Source organism: Gavia stellata, chromosome 25 (genome assembly GCF_030936135.1).
Source record: "Gavia stellata isolate bGavSte3 chromosome 25, bGavSte3.hap2, whole genome shotgun sequence".
Taxonomy (NCBI): Eukaryota; Metazoa; Chordata; class Aves; order Gaviiformes; family Gaviidae; genus Gavia; species Gavia stellata.
The window spans coordinates 7,006,054-7,027,486 of NC_082618.1; the positions used below are offsets into that span (position 1 = coordinate 7,006,054).

The 21,433-nt window shown below is 49.6% G+C and overlaps 1 protein-coding gene across 1 annotated transcript; it reads right to left on the reverse strand.

Annotated features, from left to right (window-relative positions):
- Positions 1-60: 60 nt before the first annotated feature.
- PRPF8 (pre-mRNA processing factor 8) lies at positions 61-19,611 on the reverse strand. The gene is made up of 42 exons (XM_059829108.1): positions 19,512-19,611; positions 19,265-19,433; positions 18,432-18,596; positions 18,124-18,342; positions 17,307-17,519; positions 16,902-17,027; positions 16,719-16,824; positions 16,017-16,207; positions 15,712-15,831; positions 15,444-15,633; positions 15,144-15,263; positions 14,686-14,820; positions 14,443-14,572; positions 13,869-14,065; positions 13,564-13,770; positions 13,311-13,474; positions 12,816-12,942; positions 12,497-12,689; positions 11,949-12,136; positions 11,500-11,738; positions 10,836-10,982; positions 10,382-10,592; positions 9,915-10,031; positions 9,581-9,828; positions 9,215-9,394; positions 8,599-8,734; positions 7,849-8,018; positions 7,420-7,549; positions 7,092-7,238; positions 6,681-6,841; positions 5,820-6,011; positions 4,971-5,208; positions 4,588-4,716; positions 3,881-3,994; positions 3,565-3,738; positions 3,117-3,310; positions 2,522-2,761; positions 2,287-2,428; positions 1,785-1,925; positions 1,407-1,546; positions 1,022-1,224; positions 61-384 (listed from the first exon to the last, which is right to left on the reverse strand). The coding sequence occupies exons 1-42, from the start codon at positions 19,609-19,611 to the stop codon at positions 230-232; spliced, it is 7,008 nt and encodes a 2,335-aa protein (XP_059685091.1). The 3' UTR covers positions 61-229.
- Positions 19,612-21,433: the final 1,822 nt, after the last annotated feature.

Here is a 21,433-nt window from a genome sequence, read left to right on the forward strand (position 1 = left end):
TCCCCGTCCCGCCCCGTCCGGGGCCGCCCCCCCCACGAGGCGGGATCTCACGGGCAGCGCTCCCGTTCGTAAAAAATTTATTGAGCCACGGGACAGTGTACAACAACCCGAAACATGGCGCAGGGGGCAAAAGGGGGTAAGGCGGGCGCGAGCAGGGGCGAGGAGCAGCGGGGGACACGCACACGCTGTTGAATATCAACAGTACTAAGAGTGGGGGGCGAGGGCAGGATTAGGCGTAGAGGTCCTCGCGGTCGGCGGAGTAAACCTCCCCCTCCTGCAGCAGGGCGAAGTTGAGGAAGTGAGAAGGGCGATGGACCTCGTGGTAGAACTCCTTGGGGTTGGCGAGCTGCAGCTCGTACTTCATGTTGGGGTCGTGGCGAACACCTGGAAGAGAGAGTCCATCACCCACCTGAAAGCCCCTCCTGCCTCCACCATTGATCGGGAGCTCAGAGAAGCCCTCTACCCTCACAAGGTAATTTTCAAAGCAAAGCATGCAGGAAGAGAGAATTCTAAATCCACAACATCATCACCCTTTGGGTTCCTCCCCCTAGAGATTTACAGAGCAATGCCCCCATAAGTCGTCTTCTGCTGGTCAACCCTTTTGTCTGCCCCTCTCCTCGTTTCCTGATCCCTTCCACAGCTATCCGTGGTTCAGCACACCAGGACCTCCCGTTACTCCCTACCAGGCACAGCTTTTCCATTATCATCTCTTCTGCCTGACAGGAATTAATTATTCAGTGGCAACAGACCAGACACTACAATCCAGAAAGACAAGATGTCTGTTTCTCCCCTCCATCAGAGCTTGCTCTCTTGCCCTCGAAAAAATCATTGAGAACCGACATCCCAGTGCTGGTACCAAGGAAAGGTCAGACCACAATGCTGGTAAACCCGGCCAGCCGCTGCGAGGAAGGTCAAGCTTCAGAACGGGTAAGGAACGCTTCCCCGAGGAGCCATTTCCTTCTCCTCCTCCCCAAGCTATTCACGTTGCCTCCCCTCCTCTCCCTTTCCTGGGGCAGCTCACCCATGAAGTTGTAGTTCCAGGACCCTTGAGCTGGGACCATGAAGAAGCCGAGGAAGCGATCCGACAGCAACATCTGCACCCTCTCGTAATGGGATGGCAGGTAGCCCTTGGGATTGTTCCCTTTGTCCGTGTTCTGCCTGCCCCACTCGTAGCCGCTCGGGGTCAGTTTGTAGGCTGTCAGCGTGCAGGAGCCTGGCGTAAAGCTGAAAGAAAGGAGAGATGGGGCAAGTCAGACTGATCTGGGGCAGAGGAGGGAAACCAGAAATGAGCAAACACTCCCTTTCTGCCAAATTTTTATAGTTTAAGACCTCAACACGTTCCCAAGCGCTGCACCCACAGGCCCTCTCAGCAGAAGGGGCACACAGAAGCCGCCCCTGCCTCTCACCTGCAGGTGATGATGATAGTCTTCTCCCCATCCCAGGAAGGGTTGTCAGCCATGACCTTGGCATGGGTGGTGACATCCTGCGGCGAGAGCTGAGGGGACTCGTTTGGTTGGGTGTGAATCCACCCCAGAGGTTCCATTTCCTGACAAAAAGAGTGTTTTGGAGAGAAATGAAAGATGTTTAAAACAAGACCGCTTCAAGCATGGCAAAAAGCACACAGGGACGTAAAGGCTTCCCTTTCACCTGACCCCAGATCAGGCTGGCTTCAGGCTGAGCCCTTGAAGTCCCAAGGGACCGAGGGAAGCTGCCCCACCACCTTAGCTCCCCGTTACTGGAGACGGTGATCTTCCACCCACACCGGGAGCAGCAGCTCAACTCACCTTGAGATATTCATGCTGTGGCAGCTGCCCCGGGAGATGCACAGTCTGATGTGTCCCCCACTGGGGCACCATCACAATGCACCGGATCTCCTTCACTTGGGGGTTATCGGGAGGGCTCACTCCATACAGGTAACCTGCAATCTAGGAACACAGATACCTGCCTTAGACACCCAGAAGAGACCTCCCTGTAACCGTGGGAGAGGGGGTGGGCCCCGCCCTTAGTTCCTGAGAAGAGTATCTCTCGACAGGCAGGTTCTCACTAGATGAGAACATCATAGTTTTGTTCAGTGCTGAGTTTCCCCCCAAGCCTGGGCCACGAGGAGCCATCAGGACCTGACTACAACTGTGTGCTCAGCCAGCATCTGTCTCCAGCACAGAGGGCTTCACACAGACAGCAGCAAGTTCCCAGCCCTTCGCCACTAGTTCCCGACTGCCCAGGACTGGTGCGTGCCCCAGCAGCGTGGAATACAACTCTGTTATAACAGACTCGTCGTACACTCACCTGGGCCCGCAGGTCTGAGATGCAGATGAATTTCTTCAACACGTTCTTGGGAAGAATGTACGTATAGCCTGTTTCCTTTATATCATCTGATGAAACATAAATGTGGTTTGTTCTCAGGTGGAGGTTGGCAGCAGAAATCGCTCTGTGAAGAGGAGACAATTATTAGAGGGTGCACAGATCCCTTCCTGAGCACTCTGACCTTTTCCTTGCACAACAGCCCTGCCTGCCCTCCTACCTGACTCGCCACTCAGTCTTGGAGGAGAAAGTCTGGGTTTCGTAGTTGCTGGTTGTAGAGGTGATGATTTCATCCCCGTGTTTGTTAACAGTGCGGGTCTGCGTGGCTGTCAGTTGTGACTGCTCCTTGGTTTGCTTCTCAATTTCTGCAATCTGCTGTCTCTGCTGAGATGGGGCAGAGATCTCCATGCCCAGGATAATGTCTCGGATCTCTGACTGTGTCAGGGATGCAACGTTCACACTGAAAGAGAAAATCCACTGAGGTCAGGCATTTCAAAATACATTCTGGACCCTTCTCACCAAGGCACAAGCTCAGAACATCCAGTCAGGGCACTATGAAAAATGAAACAACTTTTTAGACAAGAGGAGGGACCAAATCACATGATGCGCAGATGAGAAAAGGTTTGGTGCAGACATTTTTATCTGCCTTACTAGAAAGCAATTAATAATAATAACCAGTTTCCCTACAAAGCAGGCAGATCGTTGCCAAAGGCCCTTGAAAGTCTGCTACTCTCCACGAGGAGCACTTTGGCCATACAGTCTTTAGAGCAGGAAGGAAAGGCTGACAGGATTATTTCAGCTGGACAGTGGCTTACTTGTTCTTCTTGCCATAGTCAGCAAGGATGAGATCCTTCAGCTGCACCTCCACCTTGATCCACTCCTCATCTGTCAGGGTTGGCCAGATGTGGTGAGGCTCCGTTATGGTTGTCTTGTCTGGTTTCAGAATAACTTTGGCTCGATCGTTATTCACGTGTAGTGCCCGGAGAATCAGAATCAGACGAGAGAATGCCTTGGGGAAGAAAAAAAGATGCAGTTAATCAGAACAAAGGAAACCAAATATACAAGGCCCTAGTACAGCACTCCTCTGTTTGGGCACACCAACATTGCACGGGAAGTGCCAATGGACTCGATCTGAAGGAAAATCCAGGCAGACTCCAAGCCAAGTGCTCCCCAGCAACAAATTGTGAGGGATCTCTGAAGCCTTGGCTCCTGCCTCATTTATCAGCGGCAAAGCAAAATGCAGACTAGGCATGCTGTGCTTACTGTGTAGGAAGAGATGGTTTTCAGCCAGTCATCATAGAGATTGAAAAGAACCATCTGGGGTTCAGTAGCCTTCAGGATGAGATCACCAAACTTTTCCACTTTCAGACAGGCCTGGAAGGGCAGCTGCAACTCTGAGCCTTTGATCACAATATTGGGGAAATCCAGCAAGTGCACCTGGAGTTTAACAAGAAGAGGAATTAGCTCACAACTACTGCAGAACATTGGTCCAGATGAAGTCCTTCAGAGGAACACAGGACTGTCCTGTAATCTCCCAAAGATTTTATAGGTCCTCACAGAGCAGTATCTGCATTGTTACCTCAAGTGGGTCCAACATGCCCTTCCGTGTCACTATGATCTGCTTAGGCTGCTCCTCCACAGGAAGTGATCGAATCAAGGCAGCCACTTCTTCAGCAGTCTTCCACTTGGCCAGCTGCAGAAAGACAGCAGGGTTAGAGAAATCTCTCCCTGCTAACAGCAGAGCCTCCACGCCTTTGGGAATTGCAGAGACTCAAACCAAATTCTAAAAATACGACTGGAATTTATGGCTTGTTCCAGATCAGTGACAAGGCCCAGCATTTCCTTCTTACTGATCACAGAGGGCAGCTCCCATTCCTGGAGTTCAGTTACTCCTGACTGGCTCAGAAAAAATAGCTGGCTACACCGCCTCCCTGGCTTTGCCACCTGAGAGTCTTCTCACTGCGCTGGACGTACGGCCAAGTGCAACGTGATTTGCTGTAACAGTGAACACGGCACTGTTTCTCAAACCCTGCTTGAAGATGTACATTCTTTACACCTCAGAGCCTCAAAAACCTTGCAACACCAATGCCTGCGCTCTTTTACTTTTATATCCCATGCTAATGCTTGCCTGGGCACAGGTTACACACTGGACATTGGAGCTCCAAACTTGTTAAGAGGCAGGAAGATGAAGACCCTCATGATGTTTTCTGCTCAAGTGAGTGTCCCAAGCAGGCAGAGCCCATCCCCAGCTCACAGCCCAAAGCACAGCAGGCAGCCAGGCCCTACCTGTCCTAGACGCTTCTGTCCTGCCCACACAGATGTATGGATGATCTTCAGGAAGAGCTGTCCAGTTCTGGGATTGAAGATGAAAATGGCTCCATTGATGGGTTTTGTGGTCAAATTCCCTTCAAAAGTCTGAGAAAACAAGTGAAAGTGAAAAATACAGGGAGGTAAATGTAGCCTAGCCACACCTTTACACAACATCCGACTCGCTGTGTGCTTTGAGCAGGAACTGTACAGGAAATGTAAGAGCTGCTCTGTGCACACTGCAAAAATTTGGGTCCATGCTAATTCCTAGTTTTCCATCATGCATGCCTCCACAACCACCCTGAGCACAGGACACTTTCAGTCCCTGTCCTTTCCCCCTGCAGATACACCTCTGGCCTCACCTTGTGAATGGTCACTCTGTACACATTGGTGTCATCCACAAACCAGATGATCTGGTTGGAGAAGAGCTCTCCATAGTTCTGGGAGGAAAGATATGGTTCTGTGGGCTCAGATGAATACAGCTGCAACCCCTTGCGGATTCGTTCTCTCAACACATACAGCGCAGGATTTGCTTTCATAATTTTGGCCATAGCCTGCTGGATCAGAGGTTTGCTCCCAGGGAACCAGTTCCCATAAGCACTGAAGAAGAAAACAAACAGAAGACCTAGTTGTTACCATCAGCTCTGAGATGAAGAGACAACAGCCACGCACAAGTCTTTTCATGCAGCAGCCAGGCACCTTTCTGCCTGCTGAATACTACTGCATGATTTCTCTTGCGATGTCCCTGGGAGCTGTTCACCTATGGCTATTCCCTGCACCTCCTCTCAGTGGGAAGCCACAGCACACACATGCTGCAGTCCCAGAAAAGCTGCATCTTCTCTAACAAGCATACGGGAGCAGAGGCCTGCTTGCTGGGACTTGCCCCCTAGTTTTCCAGTGAAGAACAGCTGTCCCCACTTGTAGGGGTCCTTGAAACAAGGCCTGTCCCTCAGGTCCAAGAACAGTCTGACAAATCTCCTAACAAAACAAATGATCAGTGAGCTGGGAGAACCGAGCCATTATTATTGAATGAGCAGATATCGGGCGACCTGAAAGGACTGCCTAGATGCCTTATCCCATTCACTGCGTACTTCTGGCTTCTGCCTTCTCCCCTCATCCTCCTGCCTAGAATACAACCCAGTTCGGAGACGCACCAAGACACAGCCATGAACTTCCAATTACAGTTAAAATACAGAAGGTGCAGATCTCACCTGTGCAAGTTATAGGCCAAATCAATGGCAATGAGCACACCAGTAGGAGACGGATAGATACTCATGTTGTCTGTAGTGTAGTCCAGGAACTTGGCTCTTGCATAGCGCTCGATATCATGGGAATCGTAATCTCCCCAGCGCAGCTGGATATCTATCCAGTACTTCTGAGTGGTGGTGCTGTCCATCACATCTCTAAGGAGAAAGCAAGCCAGAACAATTTAATCTTGCACAAAAGTCTCCTGCAGTTACTGCATGTCTTTGACAGAGAGTAACTGCCACCAAGCATCATCACTGAAGCCAGCCACTATCTGCACATCATCCTGAAAAGGGACTCTACTACTCTCTTCATACAGCAGCTGAATGGAGAAGCCGTTAAGAGAAACCCTCAGCCAATGGGGTTCAGCTGCTGCTTTAAACAAAGCAGCACAGTTACTCCTCTACTGTGTAGTCATGAGGGTCATCTCCCCCGGGGATTGTCTGATGAGCATTCAGTCAAACTGACCACAGCACAGGCGCAGATAGTGTCCAATTCACTCCAGACTCTGGCCCTAGGACAGAACAGCTTTGTGGGGTTTCCTGAAGAACCCTTCAGAGCTCCTGAGCTCTGGCTAGGGGGAAGGGTCAACTAGAGGAGAGACAGGAGCAAAGAGTTTTCATGTTTTGCAGAAAGCGGCGCTAGGAGGTGCTGCAACCATCTACCCAAATGAGCCCTGCACTGTGCCAGGCGTGATTGTGTCCTCCTCTGTCACCAAAGAAAAACAATCCTAGATGCCCAAGAGATACGGGCTTTGGCTCAGGATGACAGCCTCAGCAGCTCTGCTCTGCAGCCAGATCAAGGAGAGGGAAAAGGGAAACACTCACTTGGAATCTGCGAGCAATGATGGACGTGACACATTCCACTTATAGGAAGCAAAGAGAAGGATATCTGCACATGAGGAATTCATCTTGTATGACTTCCTGGGATGGATTGTCTCTTTCTGCACTGTCTCAATCTCCAGAGCATCCAGCTCTTGATCAAACACCTGGGGAAAAAAAAGGCAGTCAAAGATGAGTTGTGTTCAAGCAACCTAGCTAAAGAATCTATCCCTCAACACAGAGCTAAAACAGGCACCCAGGAAAACCCCGTTTCCTACCCTTCCCTGTCAAATTGCTGAAGAAGGGGTAGCCCTGCTACAATCCCTGGGACAATCTCTGTTGCTAGCAGCAGGTCGTTGGTACCCAAGGAGCATGCATGCATTGCACAGAAACAAACTGAGTTAACATACTGCTCACCTGACACAAATCCATTACAATGCTCTCATGGATCTTTTGCCACAAGTGAGCTCGGAAAATCTGAATGAGAGAAATCTTCAGTGTGGGGATCTTGCCATGCATAAAGATACCTGTCAAATCCAGCTGCACCTGAAACCCAACATATACCTGCAAAGGAAAAGCAGCTGTGAGAACATGCAACAGTACAACTGATGAATTTTAGAAAACAGAACAGCTGCAGTTAAGGAGGTTTAGTTCATCTGTTACAGATGTTCTGAAGAATTAGTTACATCAATTAAGTGCTCTCAATTAGTGTAAGTTCCTACAGGTACAAACTCCAGATACTTACGTTGGCTCTGTTAATGGTAGGAGACCACCACAGGGTGAATCTTCTGTTTGGAATTTGGTTCAAACCCGATCTCTGGGCATTCGTCAGCTTCTTCCACTTCATGGACTCTTCAAAGCCACTGGCCTTCTCCCTAGAAAGGGCAGACAATCAATTGCGTTAAGATGCCCCTCAACTCCGCCGTCTGCCATGTGCCACATATAATAGAGGCAGGGAACACACACACTAGAAGCGGGGAAATTTCCATGGATTTGCATGCTAATGTTCAGTTACAGCCCAATCCCACATGCCCTCACAACTGAACTATACCCTGTGCTCCAGTGATGACTGAAAAATGCTCAACAGAATCAGTACAGCTTGAGCCAAGGACTCTTCCTGGTGCACCACTAAGCTCCAGTTCGCAAGACAAGGCCACATCAAGGTTTCTCTTACCAGAAGAGACCCTCCCATGTGGGGAAGTAAGTGCCCTTGAAGAGAGTGTGCTCCAGGATCCCTTCCACTCCACCAAGTGCCTGGATCATATCTGTGCGGTAGTTATTCAGGTTCCAGAGTTTGCCATCATGGCGCTGATGTGTCCACCAGAACGGGTTCTGTTTCAGGACCTGGAGACAACACCACACTAGTGAGCAGCTTTGTTTTCAGATCATTTAACCTGATTGCATTAATTGCAGGAACCAAGACGATGATGATGATGTCAGCTAACAAGTAAAAAGCCTCATGCCCTCAGTCCTGGAGGACACCTCTCATCTACAACATGAGTTCAGTCAGTGTTACTATGCAATTCAGACTGGGTAGAATCCAAGATGGTATTTTTATCTCTCAGGGACTGGCCTTCTACAGTCATTAGAGGCTTTAAATAATAAAAGTTTCTACTGTTATTAAAACTCAAGATTCTGGAATGTTTGTGTTGGGACCTTTTTCTCCCCTCTCTGGAACCGATTTCTTAATACTCATTTGTGCTAAGCGTGGTGTTCCCCAAGACACTGCAACCTACTGAAATGTTTCAGAAGTGGCTAGCTACAGATTTTGGAGCATCTGGCTCTCAACGGCCTCTACTAGTCCCAGCACATGGCCCTAAGTTCTTCCTGCAGCAGACAGACAAGGAAGTGCACCTGCAATAATGCAAGGTGAAAGGACATCGTCTGAACCTCGCACTCAGCCAGCGAAATTCCCAGTCAATACCTGATACTGCTTGAAGTCAGTCCTGACTCTCCATCCTTTGTCATAAGCTAGGGTATGCCGGTCCTTCTGGAAAAGGGTGTTAATACGAGGAATTCCCCTGTCCCATGAGTCCTCCAGATCCTCCAGTGTTAGACGCCTGAAGAAAAAAAATCCCCATACTTTGTTACCTCTCAGTTTTATAACACTGCATTAATGAATATTTCAGGTGATGAGATCACAGAAATAATACAGACCCTGGGGCTCTGGCAGGAGAGCTTCTAAAAAGCCAAGCACTCAGAGGCTCAGCAAAGTGTCTATAGCCGTCACTACGAACACGCTCATGTCAAACAGCCAAAAGGAAAAGCCTGCCCTTGTAAGTGCACAGAACTAACTGCAAATGGGTCTGATGTCAGCTTTTCCTGGCACCACCTGGCATATCATTTCCCTCAAACTGTGCCATGGGTGCACTATCTGCTTGCAGAGCCCGCACCTCCTCCAGAGGTAAGACAGCGCCTTTGCAGGCAGCCTGTAGCATGTATCATGGGCCCAGCAAGGTCTGCAGAACCCTTGGACAGTGCAATACTTCACTCCACTGCCTGTCCCCACACACAGAAACAGAGAGATCATGGAAACATACCTGTTCTGGGCTATAGCCTCTTGTCGCTTGAGGGCATACTCTGCCCATACTCTCTGAGAGTCAATGAATTCACTTTCCCATGGCTGGATGTAACGATACAAATTTGGGATGAGCTGGTCCTCCTCATGACTCATTCCTGAGCGGAAGTGAGTGATGCCAACATCTGTCTGCTTGGACCACCTGGAGCAAAGAGGCACAAGAGTGAGGTAGGAGTGACAGGACTTCACAGGACACACTGCCATGACCTACTGTAAAGGCAACATATCTCTATAACACAGCATGGTTTAGCATTCTCAGATATTTTTATGGGAAAGAGCATCTAACAGAACACTCGACCCCTTCAGGCATTACAGCAGCACAACTCACCTCAGGTCAGACTGCGGGATAAGAACGTGGCCCATGGAGAGCATGCCCAGCCCTCCCAGCTCTTTAGGGGTGTAAAACACCACAGGTGGAAAACGGCTGGGCATTTTGGAATTCAGACCAATTTTGATTCGAGTCTGGATTTTATTCTCACATTTCACCAGCAAATCAAGCAACTCTTGAGTATTTACAACAGCTTCCCGGAAATATGTCATCAAGCCAATCAGAGCTGTATTCCATTTATTGACAATCTAGAAAGGAAAGCAAAGGATCAGTTCTCAGCCCGTTCCCCAAGCATCCGCAGAAAGCCCTGTCACACATCCTCCTCCCACCTTACCTTAGTGAAGGTTGTGGAGCCAGATGCCATGAGGATCTGCCTCACTCTGTTGTGAAATCTCTGCATAGACTCATCATCCACACGCAGGAAGCACTGAGCTGTGCGCTCCTTGGTGACCTAACAAGAGCACAGGACCATCAGTTCCCTCCTGGGAGCCCTCTCTCCAATACAGACAGTAAGGCGAGCTCTTGCCATCAGGCATTTATGAAACACAGGGAGAGAAGAGGCTGAACAGCACCTCTGCAGCTTCAGGGCCCCCATCATCCCCAGCCAAGGACTTCCCATCCCTCCCAGGAAGACAAGTTCATACCCAGTTCATTTTAACTCTACCTGCTAGTGGTCCCAGCTACACAGCTGGAAAACGCATGCTGTTCAGCACCCTCCACAAGCACATATAAGCCCTGCTTTTATGCCAGGTACAGGCCAAGCAAGGACTACTCTCCCAGCCTGTCAAACCCTCATCCTACCTCATTCTGCAGGTTCCAGACACCATCCTTGTGGGTGAACTCCTCATAGCTGGTGCGGCACTTGGGCAAGATGCGGCACTCAAAACCACACATGTTAAACAGCAAATTGGGGTTATCCTTGCTGTAAACGGATACGAAGCTATTCTCCCACTGCACTGTGGTGACTGATCGAGGCAAACGGTTCTTGATATCCCAGAATACAGCACGACCACTGAAAAACAAGATGTGCACAGTGACAGGCTGTCTGTTACTGATGCGAACCAGAAATCGGGCAAGTTCTCAATGCTTTCATAGCACTATAGTCTCTCACACCCATTGCTCACTGTCAGAATTACAGCCCAGATCCCTCACCTTTCCTCCTGAGCATCCACCTATCAGTCTCCAACCGTTATTTATTACAACTAATTTTCCCACCCTCCCACCACTTTTTTTTTTTCCAGGTTGCAGCACTTACAGGTTCACGTCATGTTTCATGAGGCGCATCCGAGCATCCCGGGGCCAGCACTTCTTGTTGTTGTAGCCTACAATGTTCTCGTTGTTGGGATCTGGATGCTCTGTCAGATACCGCTGAATCAAGTCTCTTGCCTCATCTGCTGTAAACCTGGAAACGCACAGAAGAGGATCTGGAGTTACATGACCAACTTCTCCAAATACCAGTCTGCCCAGACAGATAAAGACTTGCTTATGGATAGCTGCTTGCCATGTTTGAAGTTAACTATCCAATTTCTGTATCCTCCTGCTGAAGGGGGCTTCAGTTTCATTAGCATAGAGCAACCCACGACTGTTTGGGTTATCTTTCCAAGAACAGACAAAAAATTTTATGTCCACTTGCTGGGAAGCCAGAAAAGGCTTATTTTACCAGTGGAAAATCTGTAACAATTGAACTTCTGACATTGTTGCTTTTCTACTGGTCCAGTGAAGCTGTAGATGAGTGAACTGACAAAGCAAGAGGAAGCATCTGTTCTGGAAAGTCTGTCAATTCAAAAATTTCTGATCCTTCTAAGCAAAAGGCACAAAAGCCTGGAGTAGGAGCATACTAATTCTCACTTTCACAGCATTTGCTGCAAGAAGCCAGCACAAAATTTCACCTGAGGAAAGCAGGACCACAGAGGTCTCACCTGAAGAAGATGTGAATACGGTCAATGTATCTGCAGAAGAGGCGAATGGGATGGGCCACCTCAGTGGCAATATCTTGGAAGCTGAGGAAGTCATTTGGCATCTGGGGAGGCCCAGCCATTTCACTGGCACGGTGCAGACCCAGCACCAGCAGGTCCATCACAAGCCCATAATACTGGACAATGAAGGAAGCAAACTGCAGCCCACGAATAATCCCATAGGAGTTTGTGTGATTCATGTCCTGAGGAAATGAAGGGGGATTGTGAGAACCTGCCACAATACATCAAAGACCTTTTACCTGAGCAGTTGCTCTTTAGCAGGACCCAGAAGGGTTTTCTTACTCCCTCATCACTTCTTTCTCTGGCAAGTCTTGTGTCCCCTCCTCCCCCATGGGTCCAAAACCTCTCCATTTTACAGTCCACATTCCCCCTTTCCTGATAGCAATCATCACCTTGTAGTTGATCACCACGTTATTCTTGGCTGTCATGTAGTCAGCAATGTTGTGATCAACAATAAGACGCAACAGCCTATTGAGCAACGTCAGGTCAATCTTCTCATACATCTTCTCAAATCGAGATTCCAGCATCACATTGCATTCACCTTCACTCGTTTCCCAAACATCCTGCAGATTATTAATGCCTGAGGAGACAAACAAACTTGTCATGGTATCTGACAAAATGTTTTCCCTCAGTGTGCAGAAGCACCCTTTTGGACACGGGAAGTCAGCATATTTCCTGTAATGTCTAATTTTTCAGCCTCTGGTACTTCCAGTCTATCCAGAAATGTGAACAGAAATATGTAAATCAACCACAAATACTATGGAAGTTCTCCTCCTCCAATATATACATATATATATTAATTTACAAAATACAGTCTCTTATTGTAATGACTATTGACTGCAAGTTGCAAACATGAAAAGTCAGCTCCCAAGGGGACTTATAGGAAGCAAGCTCCCAATAAGAAAACTCATTTCTGCATGGAATACAAGACCCCACTAACCTTGGCACCACTTGTACACCAACAGTGGAGGAGGTTCAGTGTCAGCAGGTTTGATCCATGGAGGGAAGAGTCGTCGCTTATCAGCCTCATACCACAAGTACTGATCCAGATAAGCATCTGTGATCTTCTCCAAGGGCTCAACATCGTAAACAGGAACTAAGTGGCTGTAGAGATCCATGAACTCAATACCCACCTAAAAAAGAAGAGGCAAAACTGAGGCTTATATTTGACAGAGAACACAAAGTCCCCTTAGCGTGCCATTTAGTTCCCGAATGCAGTGTAACTTCTAGAATTGTCTGGCTTTCACCAGGATATTTACCTCCTTGAAGGCTCTCTGAGTTAAAAGGTGTCGTTTGATTCTGGACAGAGCTTCATGAGGATTATCATAAGCCTGTTCAATCAAGCCCAACTCTTCTCTCTGCGACTGATTCAGGCGAGATTTCACACTGAAAGTGAGAAAGAACAGCTCACGCACCCAAGCAGGAACAAATTAATAGCCACTGCATTAAACTGATGAAAGCCACTGTTCAACCACACGGATCAAGACGAGATCTGTAACTCTTCACAATCCTCATTCCCCAGATGCCCAATGACCCTTACAAGCATGGTATTGTTTTTGCCCCAAGTGGCAGAGTCCATGAAGAACCCCCAGGCAGTCTTGACAGTACTGCAACCTACAACCTTTACCAGTCCATTAGGGTAAGTTCTATGGCATACTCAATTCCAGAAAAATGGGTGACAAAATAGCTTCAGAAGCCTTTCCCAGTGCAGATGTCTACGCCTTGGCAGAACACAGTCACTTCCCACTGCTTACCTGTAAGCTTCCTTCAGCCTCTCCAGGGCTAATATGAGCAACTTGGTGTCATGCTTGTAAGACAGCGGCGGGAAGGGAATGGGTGAGAACCTCCTGCTTTCCAGCCAGTGCACTGTGGTTGTGTACACAGCAACAGCCTCTTCCGCAGTGATGTAAGGCCCATCCTGCAGAACCACACCACCAGCATTAGTCAGTGAAAGCTTCCCGATGAAAACAGCACCAATTTGGGCAACCTCAGGCAGGACAGAAGTACCTTCAAGTAATTATGCTGCCGTTCCTGCTCAGCTTTTAAGTAGAGTCTGGTCAGCCGGCCCAGATTCTTCTTACAGACGGTTTTGTCCACAGTGGCACCCCGACGGATCCGCTCCCTGTTGTAGTGAGCTGTATTTGTCCACCAGTCAGCTTTTGCCTTCACGTACCTCAGGATCATGTTCTCAATGGGAGTTGGCAGCCCTGGGACCTGGGAAGGGACAGTAACGTGAGGGAAGCAGGAATGAGAGGAGCAGTTCTACCTGTGAGATGTTAAAATTGAACCAAAAGGCCAAGCGAGAGACTTACCTTCCAGGGAATATTCGCCTTCCAGCACCGCCAAGCCTCACTCAGATGCTGTAGGATGGTTCTGGCTTTGTTCTGTTTGATTCCTTCTGGCATCATGTCCAGAATGTCATGCATAACGGCTGCCCTCAGCTCCAGGTCAAAGTGAGACTCCACACGCTGCTTCGTGACAGTCTTTGCTACACCCTTTGAGTGACGGCCTGGAAAAAGCAAAGTACTTCAGCAGTTCTGACATTATTGGGCAGTGCTCCTCTTCTTCCTAACACCGGAGTGCACGAAGGTGCAGGATGAAGAAATTACACAGCCACAGTATCACTGATGAGTCTGGAGTAGATGATTAGGAGGCAATGGACCCCATAGTGCTATGGAGCAGGTAATCCCACTTCCATTTGGAATCTATTCTGGGGACACCAGTCTCCTAAGAGCTCTAAACTTGTCAATAGCTCTTGGGATTGACATGGAGCATGGATACAGACCACCACTTGGAACAGAAAACTAGAGTTCGAGCTGGCCAGTAAACAGTATTAATCTTTACCACATACTCCTCCTACGTCCAAGATTTACACAATGTGCTGACCTTCAAACTGCCTGGCCAGCAGATTCCCCAGCCAGCGCTCCAGGAGTGGCGTGATGCCCCTCATGAAGAACAGCCACACTCTCCAGCCTGGAGCCCAGAAGCCACAGCCAGGACCTTTGCCCACAGGCCCCTGGAAGAACAGACACATGGTAAGAGCAGGTCACTCTTATTGACACTCCAGAATCCCTCCCCTGTTGCTCAAGTTTACGTGGCATCACCATCACGTGGAAAGGTGGAACTTACTGTGTTAAACCTGTAGTAGATGAGATGTTTCAGGTCCTTGCACATACGAATCTGCCTCATCAGTTTGTACTTGTATCGGTACATTCCTGTCAGCTGACCCACATGGGCAAAGATGTACTGCAAGCCATCTGCCAACTGAAACACAGGGAGCACAGTCAGAGCTAACAATAAAACCTACATACATTACCTCAAGAAGCCGGGTTTATTTAACAGCCAGGAGCAAAGTGTATTAGGCCATACAAAGCTCCTAACACCGTCTCATACAATGATCAATTCTTACAAACTAGGGTAAAAGCAGAATTTCATGCAACGCTGCATGCTTTCCTTGTTCCCCCTCTTCTCTGTACCACTGCAACATTCAGTCATATTGTGCATCCTGTATAAGCCCACCCAGATATTCCACTCCCCCTCTCACTTCCTCTCCTCACCTTTAAAAAAACAAAAAAAATTGAGCCTACCTGAAACGCATCCACGTTTCCAAGTCTGTACTGGACATGGCTGTCCACCACCAACTTAGTCAGCCGCAGAACCTCTCGGCACAGATGAAAAGCATTACCGAAACGAGATTTTTTCCTTTCCTGGAAGAGACAAAAATCCAGGATTTATGTAACAATGTTATAAAAGAATGAAACAGCTCCAATTTGGTCAGTCTGTACAACAACTGAACAGCTGAGGCACTGTGGCCTGTCTTACCACAGTAGCTACTTAACAATCTCCAGGTAAATTTTACTCAAGTGAAATAGCACATGGACCAATACCTTAGTGGTGAGGGTCTTCACAGGCTTCAGGTTAAAGTTGTAATCCAAGTGAAGGTAGTTCAGATTCTTTCTGTGGATCAGCAAGTTCAGCATATTGTAGCCCTGGCGACACACCTGCAGGCCTACTTCCACCCAGTCCAGCTTCGTCGACTGGAAAAACTTTGTAGCCTTGAAGGAGCGGAACAGGTACCTGAAGAGAGCAGAGAATATAATCAGCTGAATCCCCTACGTAGATCAGCAGTTCCCCACTGAACAGACCCCCACCTACCTCTTCTTCTGGGCCTTGGGAGGTCTGTGCTTGAGCGCATTCAGAACGTAGTATTTCAGTAGCTTCTGATAGGAGACTCGCACTTTCACTGGCTGACCTGCTGGGCAGTGCTCACGATACCTAGGGATAAACCATATTTCAATTTTCCAGGTAACTCACATTCCTTAAAAAACCACCAGTCTCCAGAAACTCTCCTAAAATCTCTAGAAACCAGTCATCACAGGATGTCTTTATTTTATTTTCATTGTAACAAGATAATAATGTCACAATCACTAGAACACCCCTTCTCCCAGGAAAGAACTCACCAGTTCTTGACCAGTGGGATATCAAGAGCTCTCCGAGTCCTCCCAGACCTCAAGTTGAAGGGCCGTGGGGCCCACAGCAGGGCAATGCCATTGGCTGTGTTGTCTGTGTAGAGCGGGGTATCCTTCAGGAACGGTTCCACAAACTCTGGCAACTCAAACTCTTCATCATCATCAGGCAACGGTTCCTGACTCTGAAACGCAGAAACACCACACAACATCTGTTTCCTGGTCGCTTCAACTCCGTTTTCTAAGTTAAACCAGTTAAAAACCATTTCTTTGCTGTCACGGAAAAATTGTGATAGTGCTGAGTATAAAAGAAGCAAAAAGCACTCTACAAGGCAAACACTGGCTACTAGGCCCTGAGCTAGGTGATATGCTGGTAACTCACGGGAGATGTCAGCTCCATGAACGCTCTGAGGGCCACCAAAAAGATAACTGACCCATCAGAATACTCTAAAATAACACTGTTGATTAGGCATTGGGCTTTATCCTACAGAGAACAAAGGAGAAAGCTTTGTACAACACCAGAAGAAGAAAAAGACAACAAATGACTACATGGTTTTTTGTGAAAGAGCTTGTGCTTTCTCCTGAAGTATCTATGCATGTGCGCCGCTATCAGAAGCAAGGTTACAAACAAGCTGCTAAAGCTCCATCACCTCCACACGTACGGTTTATCACAGGCTCTCCTGGACAGTGACTCACCTTGACAGAATGTCTGTGTGAAATGGGGTTGATCAGCGGATCGAAGTAAAATGCTGGGAGATCAGGATCTTCTGTTTTAATGAAAACGACGTTTGGAGTATGGTACCTACAATACACAATATGCATTAGAGCATCCTGACAGCTTTCTCCTTCTCTCCCTGCTCTTGAGGCTGCTGCACTTACCAGGTCAGGTGGACATGGTGTGGCAGGTTATTGTACAGGTACGGAAAAGCGATTTTGTATTCTGTCCTGATCGGCTGCCTGATGATAATTTTGTTGATGTCATTAAATTCATTCCAGTCTTCATCCCTCAAATGAGACAAAAAGAAATTGTTAGATGAGCATTCAGGGAGACAGAAAGGCAAACGTTTTTGACTGAAGACATGATATCAGCACTTTTCCTTTAACCTTCGCTTCACACTAACAAGCATTCGGTGTCCGAAGCAGCAAGCACATCACAGACCTAACGCTAAAGAGAGTGAACACCCAGGAATAGCTCACCCAAGGCAAGACATCTGATAACAGATTAACCCTCCCAGCGCTTTTCACAGATAACCACTTATCTTTCCTCCTAAACCCAACACTTACTGAAGATTGATGTCTCTAACAAGAGGCTCAAACTTGGGACCTCCTGGAATAGCCATGTTCAGCGCCTTGGAGGTAAAGAATGCTTTCAGGTCAAACAAATAGAAATAGTTGTCATCCACAAGGTCAGTGAGCAGCTGATTGGCCAGCCGGTACAGCGTGGACATCATCGGGAGAGTGAACTGCCAACGCTGGTACGTTGAACCGTTTACATACCTGCAAAAGAACAAAGCACGGACACTCACCAGACAGCCAGAAGACAATTGGGCCTTTACCAAAGGCCAGAAATAACCGAACACCTTTCACTGCCCATCGTTTGCAGAAAATATTAAGGACAGCTAACACATGAGCCCCTCTAGACAGAAAGAAAGGCTGCAGGACTGCTAAAGACCACTATGGACTACATCTGCCCCAAAAATACCGACTGCTCCAGTTCCCATCCTCCTCCATATCCAAACTGATAAACAACATCTGTCTGCTCTTAACAAATATCAATTCAAATTCCAACTAGATGATCCAGGTTGTCATCTTTATGGCATGGTAAGAAACATCAGGAGTTTTAACAGTTAACTGGGCAGCAGCCCCCCTGGACAGAGAGGCCTTGTTTGCCCTCGCTGGATGCTGAAGACAAGAGGTATAGCTTTACAACAATCAGGTTCTCCCTCCCATCCTTGAGGGAAGGTTTTTCTCTCCCAACTGACATCACATGTAGCCCAGCATAACACAACCAAAGGTTATATACTGCTATGTATACATAATTTATGTAGTGCATATGTTTTTCCCCTCTCCCAGTGAATTGTGCTACCAGAGAGGCACGTACTTCCTGTTATCTTTCAGCGGCTGGTGGTCGTAAAACCAGTCCAGCACAGGGGCATCCTCCTCTGGATCCAGCTCAAGCTGAATCGCTTCCAGGGGCTCCACATCCAGGATGTTATCAGCATAATCCAGAGGGGGTTCTTCATCATCAAACGGGGGGAATCTCATCCTCTTGAAGTGACGCCTATCCCTCTTCTCTCGCCTCATCATAATCCACATCGACCTGGCAAAAACCCAGAGACCATTCAACATTGCTTTTATTGTGGATGCAGGAGCGTTTGCATCACCAGGGCAAAGGAAGAAGGCACTTACCCCCACTGAGCAATGTACACTGGCTCTATGACCCAGGGAATCTCATTCACAAAAGAGATGGCGCCTGTGATATGGTACAAGACTGGAACATCTCTTATTTGCTCCCAGGGCATAGGCATGTTCTCCAAGAGCTTCAGAACAGCATGAGGCATGTACTTTAGAGCACTACAATCAGAAATCAAGGAAAATTAGGGTTGGAAGGGATCTGAAGAGAATAGCCATCCATCTTCTGCAAGCCCAGTCACCTCTACACCTTTCACTTCTGAAAACTGCTCATCTAACCTGTTCATAAAGGCCACCAGTGACAAATCTGATGCTTCATGCATCACACTACCAAACTACTGGTTTGGCTTCCAAGAGATTGTTACACACTGAGAATGTTACAAACAAAACCAAAAAATTTCAAATTCGTTTCTGGAAGTTTTATGGGTAATGGTAAGTTAGTGCATTGATCATGATGTGCATGAGAGAGCTCTCTGAACCCAAACAGCAAAGAAGCCCTCACGATGCTTTTTAATCTTGCAAAAAACGTATGCTGGCTACTTCATGCTCTCCCCCAACTTCTTCTAACACAATGTGTTATCCAAGGTAATGTTTTTCTCATAAATTCAAAGCAACAACTTCCTTCACCTATCCTTTCTGCATTGCTACACTAGTGCGACTGATTATCCCATCCTCATTGAGCTACCATGCTGCTTTCTGTGCACAACTGACACGGAAAGCCCGTTGGAGAAGGGGCTCTCACTTCAGCAATCAACGAGGAGCTCAGACAGGGCAGCAGAGGAGGACTCAGCTCAGATCCTTGTGTGTCACATAGCGAGGGGCTCCCTTACCCCAGGTAGACGCGCTTGTCGTGACGGAATTTCCTGTTGGTCATGTCGCCGTGGTCGCGGATGATCTTCCGGACGTGCTCGGGGGGCATGTCCTCCTTCTGCGCGTCCACGAAGCCGAATTTCCTCTTCTCCGCGTAGCGCTTGGCCTGCAGCTGCTGCCACTTGCGGGCTGCAGGGACAGAAAGGCGGCGGGATCAGGCCCGGTCCCGCTCGGGAGGACAGGGATGCAGGGGCCGGCCCTACCCACCTTTCTCCTGCAGCTTCTCCTCAGACATGTAGTCAGGCAGCGGCGCCAGCGGACTGGGCACCGGGGCGCAGCCGCCGCGGTACGGGAAGACGGCGGCCATGGCGACGCACCTGCGGGGGTGTAGAGAGGCTCAGGGCGGGGACGCGGCCACCCTCGGCCTCTCCCCCGCCATCCCCAGCGGCACCCCACGCCCGCCCCCGGGCCCCCGTCGCCCCCCACCCGCCCTCACCGGCTGCCGCGACGCCCCGCGCTTCCCCACCACAATGGCGGCCCAGCGCCGTCGCCACCGCGCCTCAGAGACCCGGATGTGGGCGGGGCGCGCAGCCAGGAGGGTTGTCCAATCAGCTTTAGGGCTGCCTCGGAGACAGCAGCCGCAGCCCATCAGAACGCGGAGGAGGGGCAGGAGGCGAGACGAGGGCGGAAGAGGAAAGGAAGTTGTGCCTGCAGTACACTTCCGGTGGGATGCCCGGCCTTCTCCGGTCCCGCCCTTCGCTGTTTTCGATTGGCGAAAAGAGGCAACGGTGACAGCTCGACGCCGGCTCTGATTGGACAACGTGTGGCGCAGATCAGCCCACGCTACCTGTAGGGGGCGCTGTGGGGCAGGCGGCGCCCCGAGTCGATGAGGCCTCGTATGCAGCCGCCCCCCGCCTCCCCCCCGGTGGGGCCTTTTGGGGGGGGACACTCCACGGGGCGGTGTGGGGGGGATACCCCGTAGGGAGTGGGCCTGTAGCACCCCCTCAGTGGGGGCAGTGCCCACCTCGGCCAACCCCCCTGTCCCCCACCAGGGCCTGGGCCCACCCCACAGCCCCAGGCAGGGCAGGAGGACATTGCACCCCAGAGCCCCCGGGGAGCAGGGCCTCCCCCCCAGCGCTGCCCCCATGGCCGTTCTATGGCCCTTAATGCCTCAGCAAGTAGCCAGGCAGTCACTTGCCTTGGGGCTTCGGCAGGGCAGGGGGTCCCTCGGGGGTCCCCGTGGGGAGAGGGGTGTGTGCTGGAGGGGATACTGGCTCTTGGGATGTGGGACGGGGCTGAAGGGGGTATGGGTGGGTAGCAGGCTGGGGTGTAGCCTCCCCGGCGACTAATTCCCTGATGGAGATGCTCTCTCTAGCCCCCTGCACCCCGGTACGGGGGGATTAGAGGGACAGGTCCCCTCCCAAAGCCTTTCAAGCCAAGGCTGTGCCATTTTCCACCAGGAGGGACAAGCACAGGGTACCCCCACATCTGGCCGCAGTGACCTGAAAGGCCAACGCTTATCCCATCGTAGCACTGTGGGAAAATCACTTCTGATTAGAGGCTCCCAAAACAGGCTTCCCGGGCCTCAACCCCGTGTGCCCGCGGTACACGACATCCACGTGATGGCAGGAATGCGGTAACACAATCCAGGCCTTGAGAAACGTCCCTGGTGTGGGCAGAGGCTGGAGGACAGAGCCAGCGTTGCTGAGCGGGTGCAGAGGCTGTGCTAAGGGCAGGGATCGGCGGAGCAGCTCCTGAAAAACTGGGCATAAATGGGTCAAACCAAAGAGAAAGACCTGGCTGCTTGCTCCACTCTGGCTGGGAGCCGCCGAGCAGCACACGGGCACGTAATCACCGCTCGAGGTGACAGACCCAAACACCGAGTAGGTGTCTCCAGCACCTGCAAGCTTCCCTGCGCTCTCCACAAATAGAAACGTAAGCAGCTTTAGCCACAAGTCATCTCCAGCCTCCCACTGCCCGCATGCATCGCTCGTCTTTCCCTGCCCAGGCAGAAATGTGTCTGTTCCCTTATTTTCCACCTCGAAACAAGTACCGCCCACTCCAAGCAGTGCGTTGTTTCAGCCTGTCCCCCAGCTTTTCAAACCAAAGGAGAGATTTTGAGTTAAAGGTTATTTGCCACACAGAAAGCATGACAGATCCAGTGGATGTGTCAAAACCAGTACACGTAA